Source organism: Mustelus asterias, chromosome 13 (genome assembly GCF_964213995.1).
Source record: "Mustelus asterias chromosome 13, sMusAst1.hap1.1, whole genome shotgun sequence".
Taxonomy (NCBI): Eukaryota; Metazoa; Chordata; class Chondrichthyes; order Carcharhiniformes; family Triakidae; genus Mustelus; species Mustelus asterias.
This window is the reverse complement of record NC_135813.1, coordinates 9351331-9366075: the sequence shown is the minus strand read 5'-3', so window position 1 is coordinate 9366075 and position 14745 is coordinate 9351331. Positions and strand designations below refer to the sequence as shown.

At 49.0% G+C, this 14745-nt stretch overlaps 1 protein-coding gene across 1 annotated transcript in view; it reads right to left on the bottom strand.

The window, feature by feature from the left end:
- The window catches only part of LOC144503078 (long-chain fatty acid transport protein 4-like), a 76404-nt gene that overhangs the window by 47130 nt on the left and 14529 nt on the right, over positions 1-14745 (bottom strand). The window contains exon 2 of the mRNA XM_078227578.1: positions 9897-10291. Within this exon, the coding sequence (XP_078083704.1) occupies positions 9897-10291 (395 nt within the window). The remainder of the gene's footprint in view (positions 1-9896; positions 10292-14745) is intronic.

Sequence of the window (14745 nt, the reverse complement as noted above, 5' to 3'; positions counted from 1 at the left end):
GGAGGAGGCCATTTGGCCCTTCGAGCCTGTTCTGCCATTCATCACTATCATGGCTGATCGTCCAACTCAATAGCCTAATCCTGCTTTCTCTCCATAACCTTTGATCCCATTCGCCCCAAGTGCTATATCCAGCCGCCTCTTGAATACATTCAATGTTTTGATATCAACTACTTCCTGTGGTAATGAATTCCACAGGCTCACCACTCTTTGGGTGAAGAAATGTCTCCTCATCTCCGTCCTAAATGGTCTACCCCGAATCCTCAGACTGTGACCCCTGGTTCTGGACTCCCCCACCATCGGGAACATCCTCCCTACGTCTACCCTGTCTAGTCCTGTTAGAATTTTATAAGTCTCTATGAGATCCTCCCTCATTAGTCTGAACTCCAGTGAAAACAATCCTAACCGAGTCAATCTCTCCTCATACATCAGTCCCACCATCCCTGGAATCAGCCTGGTAAACCTTTGCTGCATTCCCTTGAGAGTAAGAACATCCTTCCTCAGAAAACGTGACCAAAACGGCACACAATATTCTAGGTGTGTCCTAGTAACCACATTACAACAACCACATAGAAACATAGAAAATAGGAGCAGGAGGAGGACATTCGGCCCTTCGAGCCTGCTCTGCCACTCAATACGATCATGGCTGATCATCCAACTCAATAGCCTGATCCCGCTTTCCCCACCCCCATCCTTTGGTCCCCTTTGCTTCAGGTGCTATATCTAACTGCTTCCTGAGACCAAAAATTATTACAGCAGCCACATTTGCACCAAGCATCAGGCATATTAACAAATGCATTGGGTGTCTTTAAGACAGAGATAGATAGGTTCTTGATTAATAAAGGGATCAGGGGTTATGAGGAAAAGGCAAGAGAATGGGGATGAGTATCATGTCAACCATGATTGAATGGGGTAGCAGACTCGATGGCCAAGTGGCCTAATTCTGCTCCTATGTCTTAAGGTCTTTTCAAAAGAGACTTAGGGCGGAATCTTCCCATTCCATCTGCCACGGGAATCGTAGTGGGCGGAACAGCAACATGCAAAGGTCCGTTGACCTCGGGCAGGATTTTTCAGTCTTGGGGCGAGCGCGGCCGGAAAATCCCAGCCTTAGTGATTGAAGAATTGGAAAAGAATCCAGGCAAACGGTCAGCTGTTGTGACGTGCAATTTCAAGGCAACACGAGATAAGGATGAAGAGGCTAGAATTGGAGCAGAGCAGGCTTATTCTCATCAGCCCCGGGGCACAGACATCTTTCCGCATCGAGAGACACCCAAGACAGACAAAGCGCATGCCTATGTAAGTTTTCTGCAACTTCTTGTTAACTGGGAAAGGTCACCGGCCTGAGGCTACAGCTTCAAGGATTCCTCTTCACATCAAGCACATCTGACCAGGAGTCTCTCCCCCTCTTACTATCCGCCGTGTGTGTGTCAGCAGGATTCACACGCTGACAATCAGCCTGTTCAGCCGTATTACGAACACATCTTCCTTGGCCAACAGGTCCTGGAGGCGAAACTCAAACCCGAATTCTCCTATTTTGAAACTCGGTCCCATGGCGGAAATGTGGAGTGTTTCCTGCTGCAGTGGCTGGCCGGTAAACATGACAAATCTTCCAGGCCCAACCTCATTAATAATCACAGAACATAATAGAAACATAGTGCAGAAGGAGGCCATTCAGCCCATCGAGTCTGCACCAACCACAATCACACCCAGGCCCTATTCCCGTAACCCCCACATATTTACCCTGCTCGTCCCCCTGACACTAAGGGCCAATTTAGCATGGCCAATCCACCTAACCCGCACATCTTTCGGACTTCGGAAACTGGAGCACCCGGAGGAAACCCACGCAGACACGGGGAGAACATAAGAACATAAGAAATAGGAGCAGGAGTAGGCCATCTAGCCCCTCGAGCCTGCCCCGCCATTCAATAAGATCATGGCTGATCTGACGTGGATCAGTACCACTTACCCGCCTGATCCCCATAACCCTTAATTCCCTTACCGATCAGGAATCCATCCATCCGCGCTTTAAACATATTCAGCGAGGTAGCCTCCACCACCTCAGTGGGCAGAGAATTCCAGAGATTCACCACCCTCTGGGAGAAGAAGTTCCTCCTCAACTCTGTCTTAAACCGACCCCCCTTTATTTTGAGGCTGTGTCCTCTAGTTTTATCTTCCTTACTAAGTGGAAAGAATCTCTCCGCCTCCACCCTATCCAGCCCCCGCATTATCTTATAAGTCTCCATAAGATCCCCCCTCATCCTTCTAAACTCCAACGAGTACAAACCCAATCTCCTCAGCCTCTCCTCATAATCCAAACCCCTCATCTCCGGTATCAACCTGGTGAACCTTCTCTGCACTCCCTCCAATGCCAATATATCCTTCCTCATATAAGGGGACCAATACTGCACACAGTATTCCAGTTGCGGCCTCACCAATGCCCTGTACAGGTGCATCAAGACATCCCTGCTTTTATATTCTATCCCCCTCGCAATATAGGCCAACATCCCATTTGCCTTCTTGATCACCTGTTGTACCTGCAGACTGGGCTTTTGCGTCTCATGCACAAGGACCCCCAGGTCCCTTTGCACAGTAGCATGTTTTAATTTGTTTCCATTGAGATAATAATCCCATTTGTTATTATTTCCTCCAAAGTGTATAACCTCGCATTTCTCAACGTTATACTCCATTTGCCATATCCTCGCCCACTCACTCAGCCTGTCCAAATCTCTCTGCAGATCTTCTCCGTCCTCCACACGATTCACTTTTCCACTTATCTTTGTGTCGTCTGCAAACTTCGTTACCCTACACTCCGTCCCCTCCTCCAGATCATCTATATAAATGGTAAACAGTTGCGGCCCGAGTACCGATCCCTGCGGCACGCCACTAGTTACCTTCCTCCAACCGGAAAAACACCCATTTATTCCGACTCTTTGCTTCCTGTCGGATAGCCAGTCCCCAATCCACTTTAACACACTACCCCCAACTCCGTGTGCCCTAATCTTCTTCAGCAGCCTTTTATGGGGCACCTTATCAAACGCCTTTTGGAAATCCAAAAACACCGCATCCACCGGTTCTCCTCCATCAACCGCCCTAGTCACATCTTCATAAAAATCCAACATGTTCGTCAAGCACGACTTTCCCCTCATGAATCCATGCTGCGTCTGATTGATCGAACCATTTCTATCCAGATACCCTGCTATCTCCTCTTTAATAATGGATTCCAGCATTTTCCCTACTACAGACGTTAAGCTGACCGGCCTATAGTTACCCGCCTTTTGTCTCCTTCCTTTTTTAAACAGCGGCGTAACATTAGCCGTTTTCCAATCAACCGGCACTACCCCAGAATGCAACGAGTTTTGATAAATAATCACTAACGCATCCACTATTACCTCTGACATTTCTTTCAATACCCTGGGATGCATTCCATCCGGACCCGGGGACTTGTCCACCTTCAGTCCCACACAGACAGTGACCCAAGCCAGGAATTGAACCCAGGTCCTTGGCGCTGTGAGGCAGCAGTGCTAACCACTGTGCCACCGTGCCGCCCAAAATGCACCGGGTGTTTCACACCGTATTCAGCGGCGGGACTGGCATGTGGTCCACCATCACGTCCAGGCACCATACTGAAAAAGCACCCAACATCACTGACCCGCCATTGAAGAAAGAAGTGATACACCTTAAAATGCAGAAAGACCTCCGGAAACACTCGGAGACCAGAAGCCAGACTGGCTGAGAATGAAGATGGAACTGCTGGAGAATTTTGAGTTTGGAAGATGGACCCATCCAGGACACCAAATCTGGAAGGTCCACCTACAAAAGCTCTCCCCCACCCCCTGCTGTGGTGTTCCAGGATTGCGGGCGACCCTCCATCCTGAACTCCAGAGGGAGCCCCAGGCATTGTTCAGAGGAGTCCCAACATCTGCATGCCACGACGTTCCGAACATGTTTCACGGTGGTATTGTGGAGAATCTGGCGCGGGGGGTAGTGGGTAGTTTGGGTCTTCATCTGCATCCCATTAACGAGATGTCAATGAGATTCACGCCGGCCTCTGGTGGGTTTTCTGACCTGCCTTGGCGGGCACCAGCGGATGATCCAGCTGCAAATTCACTCCGGCGTGAAACCCATTTCTGGATCTCCCGCCATATTCTGCCCCCCAGCCTCCACCCCACCCCCGCCAACCGTACCCACTGGCGGGAACGTGAGAGAATTCTATCTGAAGTTTCTGACTCCTAACTGCTCCACAAGACAACTGCTCCCACTGCGCCACAAGACCTCCCCCAAAGGACAACTGTGGTGGAAAAAATTAAAAGGGAGTCAGTTAACTGTGCTTCTGGAGAGAGGTTGGTAGATGTGGTGGAGAGATGGGCAAATGATGCCCATCTATCAAAAGGGAGGAGGACCCATTGGGAAAAAACGCTTTTCCTGATTCTAGTTGTGGGCCCGGTAGTTCCTGATAGATCGGGCTTCTTCCCAAACAGCGTAGCAACGAGAAATCCAATAATTTAGAGTTAATCATAGAATCCCTACAGTGCAGAAGCAGGCCATTTGGCCCATCGAGTCGGCACCGACTACAATCCCACCCAAGCTCTATCTTCGTATCCCCACGTATTTACCCTGCTAATCTCTCTGTCACTAAGGGGCAATTTACCATGGCCAATCCACCCAATCTGCACACCTTTGAACACTAAGGCTGAAACCCTTCAGGGTGAGCGAGGTTCCCAAACGGAAATCTTCATTGGCCTCGGGCGGGATTTTACGACCTTGCCCGAACCAGGTCGTAAAATCCCGCCCTAAGTATCAATTACAAGGGGGCACAGGTTCAAGGTGAGGGGGGGAAAGTTTCAGGGAGATGTGTGGGGGGAAGTTTTCCACACAGAAAGTGATGGGTGGCTGGAACGCGCTGCCAGAGGGGGTGGTGGAAGCAGGCACATTAGTAACATTCAAGAGGGATCTGGATGGATACACGAATAGAACATAGAACATAGAAAGCCACAGCACAAACAGGCCCTTCGGCCCACAAGTTGCGCCGATCACATCCCCACCTCTAGGCCTATCTATAGCCCTCAATCCCATTAAATCCCATGTACTCATCCAGAAGTCTCTTAAAAGACCCCAACGAGTTTGCCTCCACCACCACCGACGTCAGCCGATTCCACTCACCCACCACCCTCTGAGTCAAAAACTTACCCCTGACATCTCCTCTGTACCTACCCCCCAGCACCTTAAACCTGTGTCCTCTCGTAGCAACCATTTCAGCCCTTGGAAATAGCCTCTGAGAGTCTACCCTATCCAGACCTCTCAACATCTTGTAAACCTCTATCAGGTCACCTCTCATCCTTCGTCTCTCCAGGGAGAAGAGACCAAGCTCCCTCAACCTATCCTCATAAGGCATGCCCCCCAATCCAGGCAACATCCTTGTAAATCTCCTCTGCACCCTTTCAATGGCTTCAACATCTTTCCTGTAATGAGGTGACCAGAACTGCGCGCAGTACTCCAAGTGGGGTCTAACCAGGGTCCTGTAAAGCTGCAGCATTATCTCCCGACTCCTAAACTCAATCCCTCGATTAATGAAGGCCAGTACGCCATACGCCTTCTTGACCGCATCCTCCACCTGCGAGGCCGATTTAAGAGTCCTATGGACCCGGACCCCAAGGTCCTTCTGATCCTCTACACTGCTAAGAATGGTACCCTTCATATTATACTGCTGCTTCATCCCATTGGATCTGCCAAAATGGATCACCACACACTTATCCGGGTTGAAGTCCATCTGCCACTTCTCCGCCCAGTCTTGCATTCTATCTATGTCTCGCTGCAACTTCTGACATCCCTCCAAACTATCCACAACACCACCTACCTTGGTGTCGTCAGCAAACTTACCAACCCATCCCTCCACTTCCTCATCCAGGTCATTTATGAAAATGACAAACAGCAAGGGTCCCAGAACAGATCCCTGGGGCACTCCACTGGTCACTGACCTCCATGCAGAGAAAGACCCCTCCACAGCCACTCTCTGCCTTCTGCAGGCAAGCCAGTTCTGGATCCACAAGGCAACAGCCCCTTGGATCCCATGCCCTCTCACTTTCTCAAGAAGTCTTGCATGGGGGACCTTATCGAACGCCTTGCTGAAGTCCATATAGACCACATCCACCGCTCTTCCTTCGTCAATGTGTTTGGTCACATTTTCAAAGAACTCAACCAGGCTCGTAAGGCACGACCTGCCCTTGACAAAGCCGTGCTGACTACTTTTGATCATACTAAACTTCTCTAGATGATCATAAATCCTGTCTCTCAGGATCCTCTCCATCAACTTACCAACCACTGAGGTTCGACTCACCGGTCGGTAATTTCCCGGGCTGTCCCTGTTCCCTTTCTTGAATATAGGGACCACATCTGCAATCCTCCAATCCTCCGGAACCTCTCCTGTCTCCATCGACGATGCAAAGATCATCGCCAAAGGCTCCGCAATCTCCTCCCTCGCCTCCCACAGTAACCTGGGGTACATCCCATCCGGTCCCGGCGACTTACCAACCTTGATGCCATTCAATAGTTCCAACACATCCTCTTTCTTTATGTCCACATGCTCGATCCTTTCTGTCCACCGCAAACCAGCAGCACAACCACCCAGATCCCTTTCCACCGTGAATACCGAGGTAAAGTATTCATTAAGCAGCTCCGCCATTTCTAACGGTTCCGCACAAACTTTTCCCCTTCACCTTTTAAGGGTCCTATGCCTTCACATCTCATCCTTTTACTCTTGACATATTTGTAGAAAGCCTTGGGATTCTCCTTAATCTTACCCGCCAAGGCCTTCTCATGACCCCTTCTCGCTCTCCTAATTTCCTTCTTAAGCTCCTTCCTACATCCCGTATACTCCTCTAAATCCTTAACACCTCCTAGCTCTCTGAACCTTCTGTACGCCTCTCTTTTCTTATTCACCAGGTTCATCACAACCTTCGTGCACCACGGTTCCCGTACCCTACCAACACCCCCCTGTCTCATCGGAACGTTGTCATGCAGAGCTCCAGACAAACATTCCTTGAAAATCCTCCACTTTCCTTCGGTACTTTTCCCCAAGAATGCCTCCTTCCAATTTACCCGTCTAATTTCCTCCCTGATGACACTGTATTTCCCTTTACTCCAGAGAAACACTTTCCTAGCCTGCCTGATCCTATCTCTTTCCAATGCTATTGTGAAGGAGATAGAATTATGATCGCTATCCCCAAGATGCTCACCCACCGAGAGATCCTCCACCTGTCCAGGTTCATTAGCCAGCACCAGATCAAGTACAGCCTCTCCTCTAGTAGGCTTATCCACATAGAATAGGGAGGGAATAGAGGGATACGGATTGGGTGGCACTGCTGCCTCACAGCGCCAGGGACCTGGGTTCAATTCCAGCCTTGGGTCATTGTCTGTGTGAAGTCTGCACGTTCTCCCCGTGTCTGCATGGGTTTCCTCCGGGTGCTCCGGTTTCCTCCCACAGTCCAAAGACGTGCGGGTTAGGTGGATTGGCCATGCTAAATTGCCGCTTCGTATCAGGGGGTATAGCTAGGGTAAATGTATGGGGTTACAGGAATAGGGCCTGGGTAGGATTGTGGTCGGTGCAGACTCAATGGGCCAAATGGCCTCCTCTGCACTGTAGGGATTCTATGAGTAAGGGCAGTAGGTTTATTTTAGATTAGTTAGAGCATCATGATCAGCATGAGTTTGGAAGTCCTGTGCTGTACTTTTCTTTGTGCCAAGAGGCAATTTACCAAGACCAAACCATCTAACCTTTATCCGGCATGCGTTGGAAACATTTATGGAGAAACAAAAGCCACAACAAGTTTTGAAATGCTGCCAACATACCGCCACATTCCAAACATTCCCCAATGCTTTTCCGGATTGAATGGTGCAATAGTGACACTGGCAGACATGTTGGTTCAGCTCTTCACCCCGGATTGCTCCTGGCAGTCTCATCTTTCAGTGCAACATCGAGGACACAGGAAAGCTGTGCAAAAGCCCCAACCAGTCCTTCGCCAGGTTCCCTCAATCCCTCCTTCACTGTTACACATCTAATTGCCTCTTCAACCTCACTGGCCTCCTCTGCTAAAGTACTCAACTCAAAAACCCTGCGGGTAAAAGGTCTTCCTGCTTGCAAAAACAAGGAAGTGATGTCGAATGAGGATACTGGTCATTTTCCCAAGAGGATCAGCTGATTGGTGGAATGCCATGTGCAGTTCTAGGTACCTCCATGACGGACAGGATGTTAGGATCATGGAAAGACTGCGTGGCTGAGGTCCATAGAATCCCTACAGTGCAGAACGAGGCCATTCGGCCCATCGGGTCTGCACCGACCACAATCCCACCCAGGCCCTATCCCCATGCGTTTACCCTAGCCAGTCCCCCTAACACTAAGGGGCAACTTAGGATGGCCAATCCACCTAACCTGCACATCTTTGGAATGTGGGAGGAAACCGGAGCACCCGGAGAAAACCCGTGCAGACACGGGGAAAACGTGCAGACTCCGCACAGACAGTGGCCCGAGCCGGGAATCGAACCCGGATCCCTGGCGCTGTGAGGCCGCAGTGCTAACCACTGTGCCACCGTGCCACCCATCATCTGAATTAAACCGGTATTCAGACATTGTGACCCTGAACAATCATGGAATGAGACAGCATAGAAGGAGGCCATTTGGCCCGTTGTGTTTGTGCCAGCTCTTTGGTAGAGTTATACAATGAATCTCACTCCCACAACCTTTCCCATAGACCCCGAAAGGCCATTTCTTTCCCTTCGAGTATTTATCCTGTTGAGTATGACTTGAATCTGATATCATGGTGCTTTCAGATGGAGAGCTGTGGGACGGGGGAGGGGGCTGGTACAGGGAGGGCAAGGCTGTGGAGGAATTTGAAAACAAGGAAGAACATTTTAAAATCAAGGCATTATTTGATGGGAGCCAGTGTAAGTCAGCGAGCACAGACTTCAGAAAAAGGCAGCAGAGCTTTGAATGATCTCAGGTTTACAGAGGGAGGGACGAGGAGTGCGTTGGAATTGTCGAGTCTGAGGGATCTTATGAGGGTTTCATCGGCAGATGAGCTGTTCCGGGGGCACTTTCAGGTGAGGTTACGGAGGTGAAAATGGGCGGTCTTAGTGATGGCATGAATGACAGGTCGAAAGTTTATCTTGAGGTCAAACGTGACACTGAGGTTGCAAACAGACTGGCCATTTGCATATTCCCACTGTGAGTGTATGGGTTTCTTCCGGGTGCTCCGGTTTCCTCCCACAGTCCAAAGATGTGCAGGTTAGGTGGATTGGCCATGCTAAATTGCCCCTTGGTGTCCAAAGATGTGTAGGTTAGGTGAGTTAGCCATGCTAAATTGCCCCTTGGTGTCCAAAGATATGCAGGTTTGGTAGATTGGCCATGCTAAATTGCCCCTTGGTGTCCAAAGATGTGCAGGTTTGGTAGATTGGCCATGCTAAATTGCCCCTTGGTGTCCAAAGATGTGTAGGTTAGGGGAGTTAGCCATGCTAAATTGCCCCTTGGTGTCCAAAGATGTGTAGGTTAGGTGGGTTGGCCATGCTAAATTGCTCCTTAGGGTACAAAGCCGTACAGGTTAGATGGCCATGGTAAATGTGTGGGGTTACAGGGATCGGGCAAGGGGCTGGGCCTGGGTAAGTTAATCTTTTGGAGAGTCGGTACATAGTTGACGGGCCGAATGGCCTCCTTCTGCACTATAGGGATTCTATGGTTGTCCTCCTCTCGGACTTGCACATTCTACAAAATCTGCCATTGCTTAGAGGAAGATAGCTGTATAGTATTTACATTTCCTCTTTTGTTTCAACAATGTCTCTCAGGGAAGGCACTTCTGCCATGAAACATTTTTGCTTCTTCTTGTTTACCATGGACGTGGCCTTGTACTCACCAGTGTTGAGTTCACCCCCGAACACGATGGCCTTAGCCCTGGAGATGTTGATGCAGTGCGCTAGTGCGTCCATGCGAAGGTTGAAGTTAATGAGTGCCGCCTCCACGCCGACCTTCGCCATTCCCAGCCACAGTCCCACATACTCGTTCCTGCTCTCCATGAACAGCGCCACCACGTCGCCAGTGCCGTAGCCCTGTTGGTGAAAGTAGTTTGCGACGCGGTTGGAGTACTCGTCCAGGTCCCGGAAACTCCATCTGGTGTCCGTCCCCTCGAATATGAGCGCCGTCTTGTCCGGGTGCCTCTGGACGACTTCGTGGAAGATTTTTGGGACAGTGTTGCTCAGCTTCAAGTTCCGCTTGACGTTGAGTTTGACTTTGAGCAGGACACCGGCGGCACTGGGGTAACAGGGGGCAAAAAACAACAAGAAAAAGAATCATCAACACACAGAGCTCTTGGTCCCTTCAAAGCCTTGAGCCCTGAGGGGTGGCAGCATTGGAAAGCAAAACACTTTTCCCACTTCCACTGGGTCCCACTGGACAACTTTGAAAGATGTTCACTCTCTCAATGCCGTGACCACCATGTGGCCATCCCCAACCTGCAGCTAAAACTCGGGACCTGCACATTTGTTCCATTGCTGTTTGTGGGATCTTGCTGTGCACAAACTGGCAGCCAAGTTTCCTACACTACTGCAGCTACTTTCTTCCATTCATAGAAATGCAGAACATTTATGACGCGCTAGGCCATTCGGCCCATTGTGTCTGTGCAGGTTATAGAGTCATAGAGGTTTACAGCATGGAATCAGGCCCTTCAGCCCAACTTGTCCATGCCACCCTTTTTTATAACCACTAAGCGAGTCCCAATTGCCCGCATTTGGCCCATACCCCTCTCTACCCATCTTACCCATGTCTAAATGCTTTTTAAAAAGACAAAATTGTACCCGCCTCTATTACTACCTCTGGCAGCTTGTTCCAGACACTCACCACCCTCTGGGTGAAAAGATTGCCCCTCTGGACCCTTTTGTATCTTTCTCCTCTCACCTTAAACCTATGCCCTCTAGTTTTAGACTCCCCTACCTTTGGGAAAAGATGTTGACTATCTTATCTATGCCCCTCATTATTTTATAGACCTCTGTAAGATCACCCCTAAGCCTCCTACGCTCCAGGAAAAAAAGTCCCAGTCTATCCAGCCTCTCCTTATAACTCAAACCATCAAGTCCCCGTAGCATCCGAGTAAATCTTTTCTGCATTCCTGATTTTTAGTTGAAGAGCTACCTGGCTTCATAGAATCATAGAATCCTTACAGTGCTGAAGGATGCCATTCGGCCAATCTACCTAACCTATACATCTTTGGACACTAAATGGCCCATCCTGTGCACCCTCTCCAATGTCATCACACCCTTCCCATGGTGAAGAGAGAAGAGTTTGTACACAGAAATCCAGCTGTGGTCTAATTAGTGCAGTTCTTGTATAAACTGCCTCCTCTTATAAAACCAAATAGTATGTTGGTCTTTATTGCAAGAGGGATGGAGTATAAAAATAGTAAGTGTTGCCACAATTGGGCGGCACGGTGGCACAGTGGTTAGCACTGCTGTCTCACAGCGCCAGGGACCCGGGTTCAATTCCAGCCTCGAGTCACTGTCTGTGTGGAGTTTGTACATTCTCCCCGTGTCTGCGTGGGTTTCCTCTGGGTGCTCTGGTTTCCTCCCACGGGCTAAAGATGTGCATGTTAGGTGGATTGGCCACGCTAAATTGCCCCTTAGTGTCCCGAGATATGTAGGTTTAGGAGGTTAGCGGAGTAAATATGCAGGGTTGCGTGTTGGGCTGGCGTAAAATCCATCGTAGAGTCGGTGCAGACTCAATGGGATGAATGGCCTCCTTCTGCGCTGTAGGGATTCTTTGATTCTATGAATGGTACATTAGTGAGACTGCTCCTGGAGTACTGCGTATAGTTTTGGTCTCCTTACTTAAGCAAAGGACAGACTTGCATTGGAAGCAGTTCAGAGAAGATTCACTGATTCCTGGGATGAAAGAATTGTTTTAGAGTCATAAAATCATAGAATCCCTATAATGCAGAAGGAGGCCATTTGGCCCATCGGGTCTGCACCAACCACAATCCCTCCCAGGCCCTATCCCCGTAACCCCACATATTTACCCTGCTAATCCCCTGACACTAGGATCAATTTAGCATGGCCAATCCACCCCCCAACCCGCACATCTTTGGACTTTGCATTTTGTTGGGCAGTTAACTGTTGGTTCTGCTTTCTGGAATTTGGAACTCTCCAAACCTCCATCCCTCTTTTGGAAACAAAAACCCACCTTGCACGCACTCTTCCTAATCTTTCTCTCCCGCTCCGGAATTCCTGTCCCTTCTCTGTCCCCAGGGTGAAGCACCGCGGAGGGTTTTCTGTGCACTGTTGTTGCTAGATTGATAGAATGGCTACGGAAGTGCAGAAGGCGGCCGTTTGGCCCATCGTGTCTGTGCCAGCCCACCGACAGACCAATGCGCCCGGGTGCCACTCCCCTGCCCTTTCACCATGGTCCTGCGATTCATTTCCTTTTCAGATAATTGTTGTATTTGAAAGAGTTCTAGAATGTTCCGCGAGGAACACCCTGAGTTTTCCAATCCAAAGCAAAAATCCGCTTGGAAACAGAAGAAGAATCTGTATTTCAAAGCAGACCTTCAGCTCCAGCACTTAAGGGGTTTACTCTTGGCATTCCTGGTGTCCGTTCATTAGGGTTAGAATTTCAACACCACATAGCATCAGGGCAGAAGCTTTTGCTGATCAAACTTTGCATGTTTGCTGTAGTTAAATTTTAATCTCTTCCCTGCTTTGCCTGATAGTTTTGACTGAACAGTGAGCTGTTGTAATAATGTGCAGTAAGAAGTTTAACAACACCAGGTTAAAGTCCAACAGGTTTATTTGGGAGCAAAAGCCACACAAGCTTTCGGAGCTGCAAGCCCCTTCTTCAGGTGAGTGGGAATTCTGTTCACAAACAGAGCATATAAAGACACAAACTCAATTTACATGAATAATGGTTGGAATGCGAATACTTACAACTGATAGCCAAGTTCCGCACACACGAGGACGGCCTCAACCGGGATATTGGGTTCATGTCCCACTATTTGTAACCCCCACAGAGTTTCACTGGCTGTCTTGTCTGGAGACAATACACATCTTTTTAGCCTGTCTTGATGCTCTCTCCACTCATGCTGTTTTGTTTCTTAAAGACTTGATTAGTTGTAAGTATTCGCATTCCAACCATTATTCATGTAAATTGAGTTTGTGTCTATATATGCTCTGTTTGTGAACAGAATTCCCACTCACCTGAAGAAGGGGCTTGCAGCTCCGAAAGCTTGTGTGGCTTTTGCTACCAAATAAACTTGTTGGACTTTAACCTGGTGTTGTTAAACTTCTTACTGTGTTTACCCCAGTCCAACGCCGGCATCTCCACATCGTAATAATGTGCGTCAGCTGTAGCACATTGCTGTGGGTCTGGAGTCACATAAAGTGAAAGTTTATTTATTAGTCACAAGTCGGCTTACATTAACACTGCAATGAAGTTACTGTGAAAATCCCCTAATCGCCACACTCTGGCGCCTGTTCGGGTACACTGAGGGAGAATTTAGCATGGCCAATGCACCCTAACCAGCACGTCTTCCGGACTGTGGGAGGAAAGCGGAGCACCCGGAGGAAACCCATGCAGACACGGGGAGAATGTGCAGAATCCACACAGACAGTGACCCAAGCCAGGAATCAAACCCGGGTCCCTGGCGCTGTGAGGCAGCAGTGCCAACCACTGTGCCACCCCATGTAGGCCAGGCTTGGTAAGGATGGCAGATTTCCTTCCCTAAATGACATCAGTGAACAAGATGGGTTGTTACAACAATCAACAATGGTTTCGTGGGACGTTTTATTTGCAGATTTTTGCTGAATTCAAATTTCACCACCTGCCCTGACAGGATTCAAATCTGGGCCCTCGGAACATTATCCTGGATTCTAGTAGGGCGACAATACCGCTACACCACCACGTTCCCTCGCCCTCTCACTGCCAGGACTCCTAACTGCTATGAAGTAAAATAATGGACAGTTTGATGGTGGGGGGAGTTGCTGCTGATCATAATTCCCTCTGGTCGCCAGCGGTCACAGTGCACATAGTCACAGCTAAAAAACAGAGAGGCAAAGGCGAGAGGAGACTTCCAGACTCAGTCTCCACAGACTGTTCTAGAAGGAAAGGACAAAAGGTGTCCCTTAACGGATGGAGGTCAGTGAAAATAAGGAACAACCGCTTAAAATATGAGTTGCTTCGTTAGGTGGATTGGCCATGCTAAATTGCCCCTTAGTGTCAGGGGGGTTAGCAGGGTAAATAAGTGGGGTTATGGGAATAGTGCCTGGGTGGGAATGTGATCGATACAGACTCGATGGGCCAAATGGCCTCTTTCTACACTGTCGGCATTCTATGATTCTATGAAATAAAATCACAAACGCTATGACTCGGAGGTAGGCCATTCAACCCATCATGTCCATGCCAGTTGACGAAGAGTTGCCTAGCCCCAACCTATCCTTATGTGACGCGTCAATGGGGTTTTGTTAAAGGCAAGTTGCGTTTTACAAATTTGTCTGAATTCTTTGAGAATTTTACAAGCAGGGTGGATAAAGGCAAACCAGTAAATGCGGAGTATTTGGATTTCCAAAAGGCATTCGATAAGGTGCCACATACGACCGTTACTGCAGAGAATAACAGGTCATGGTATTGGGGGAGATATACCAGCATAGTTTCCGGGTTCAAGTCCGAATCCAGGGCTTTAGTTTAAAATCAAAAAGGCTGACACTCCAGTGCAGTACTGAGGG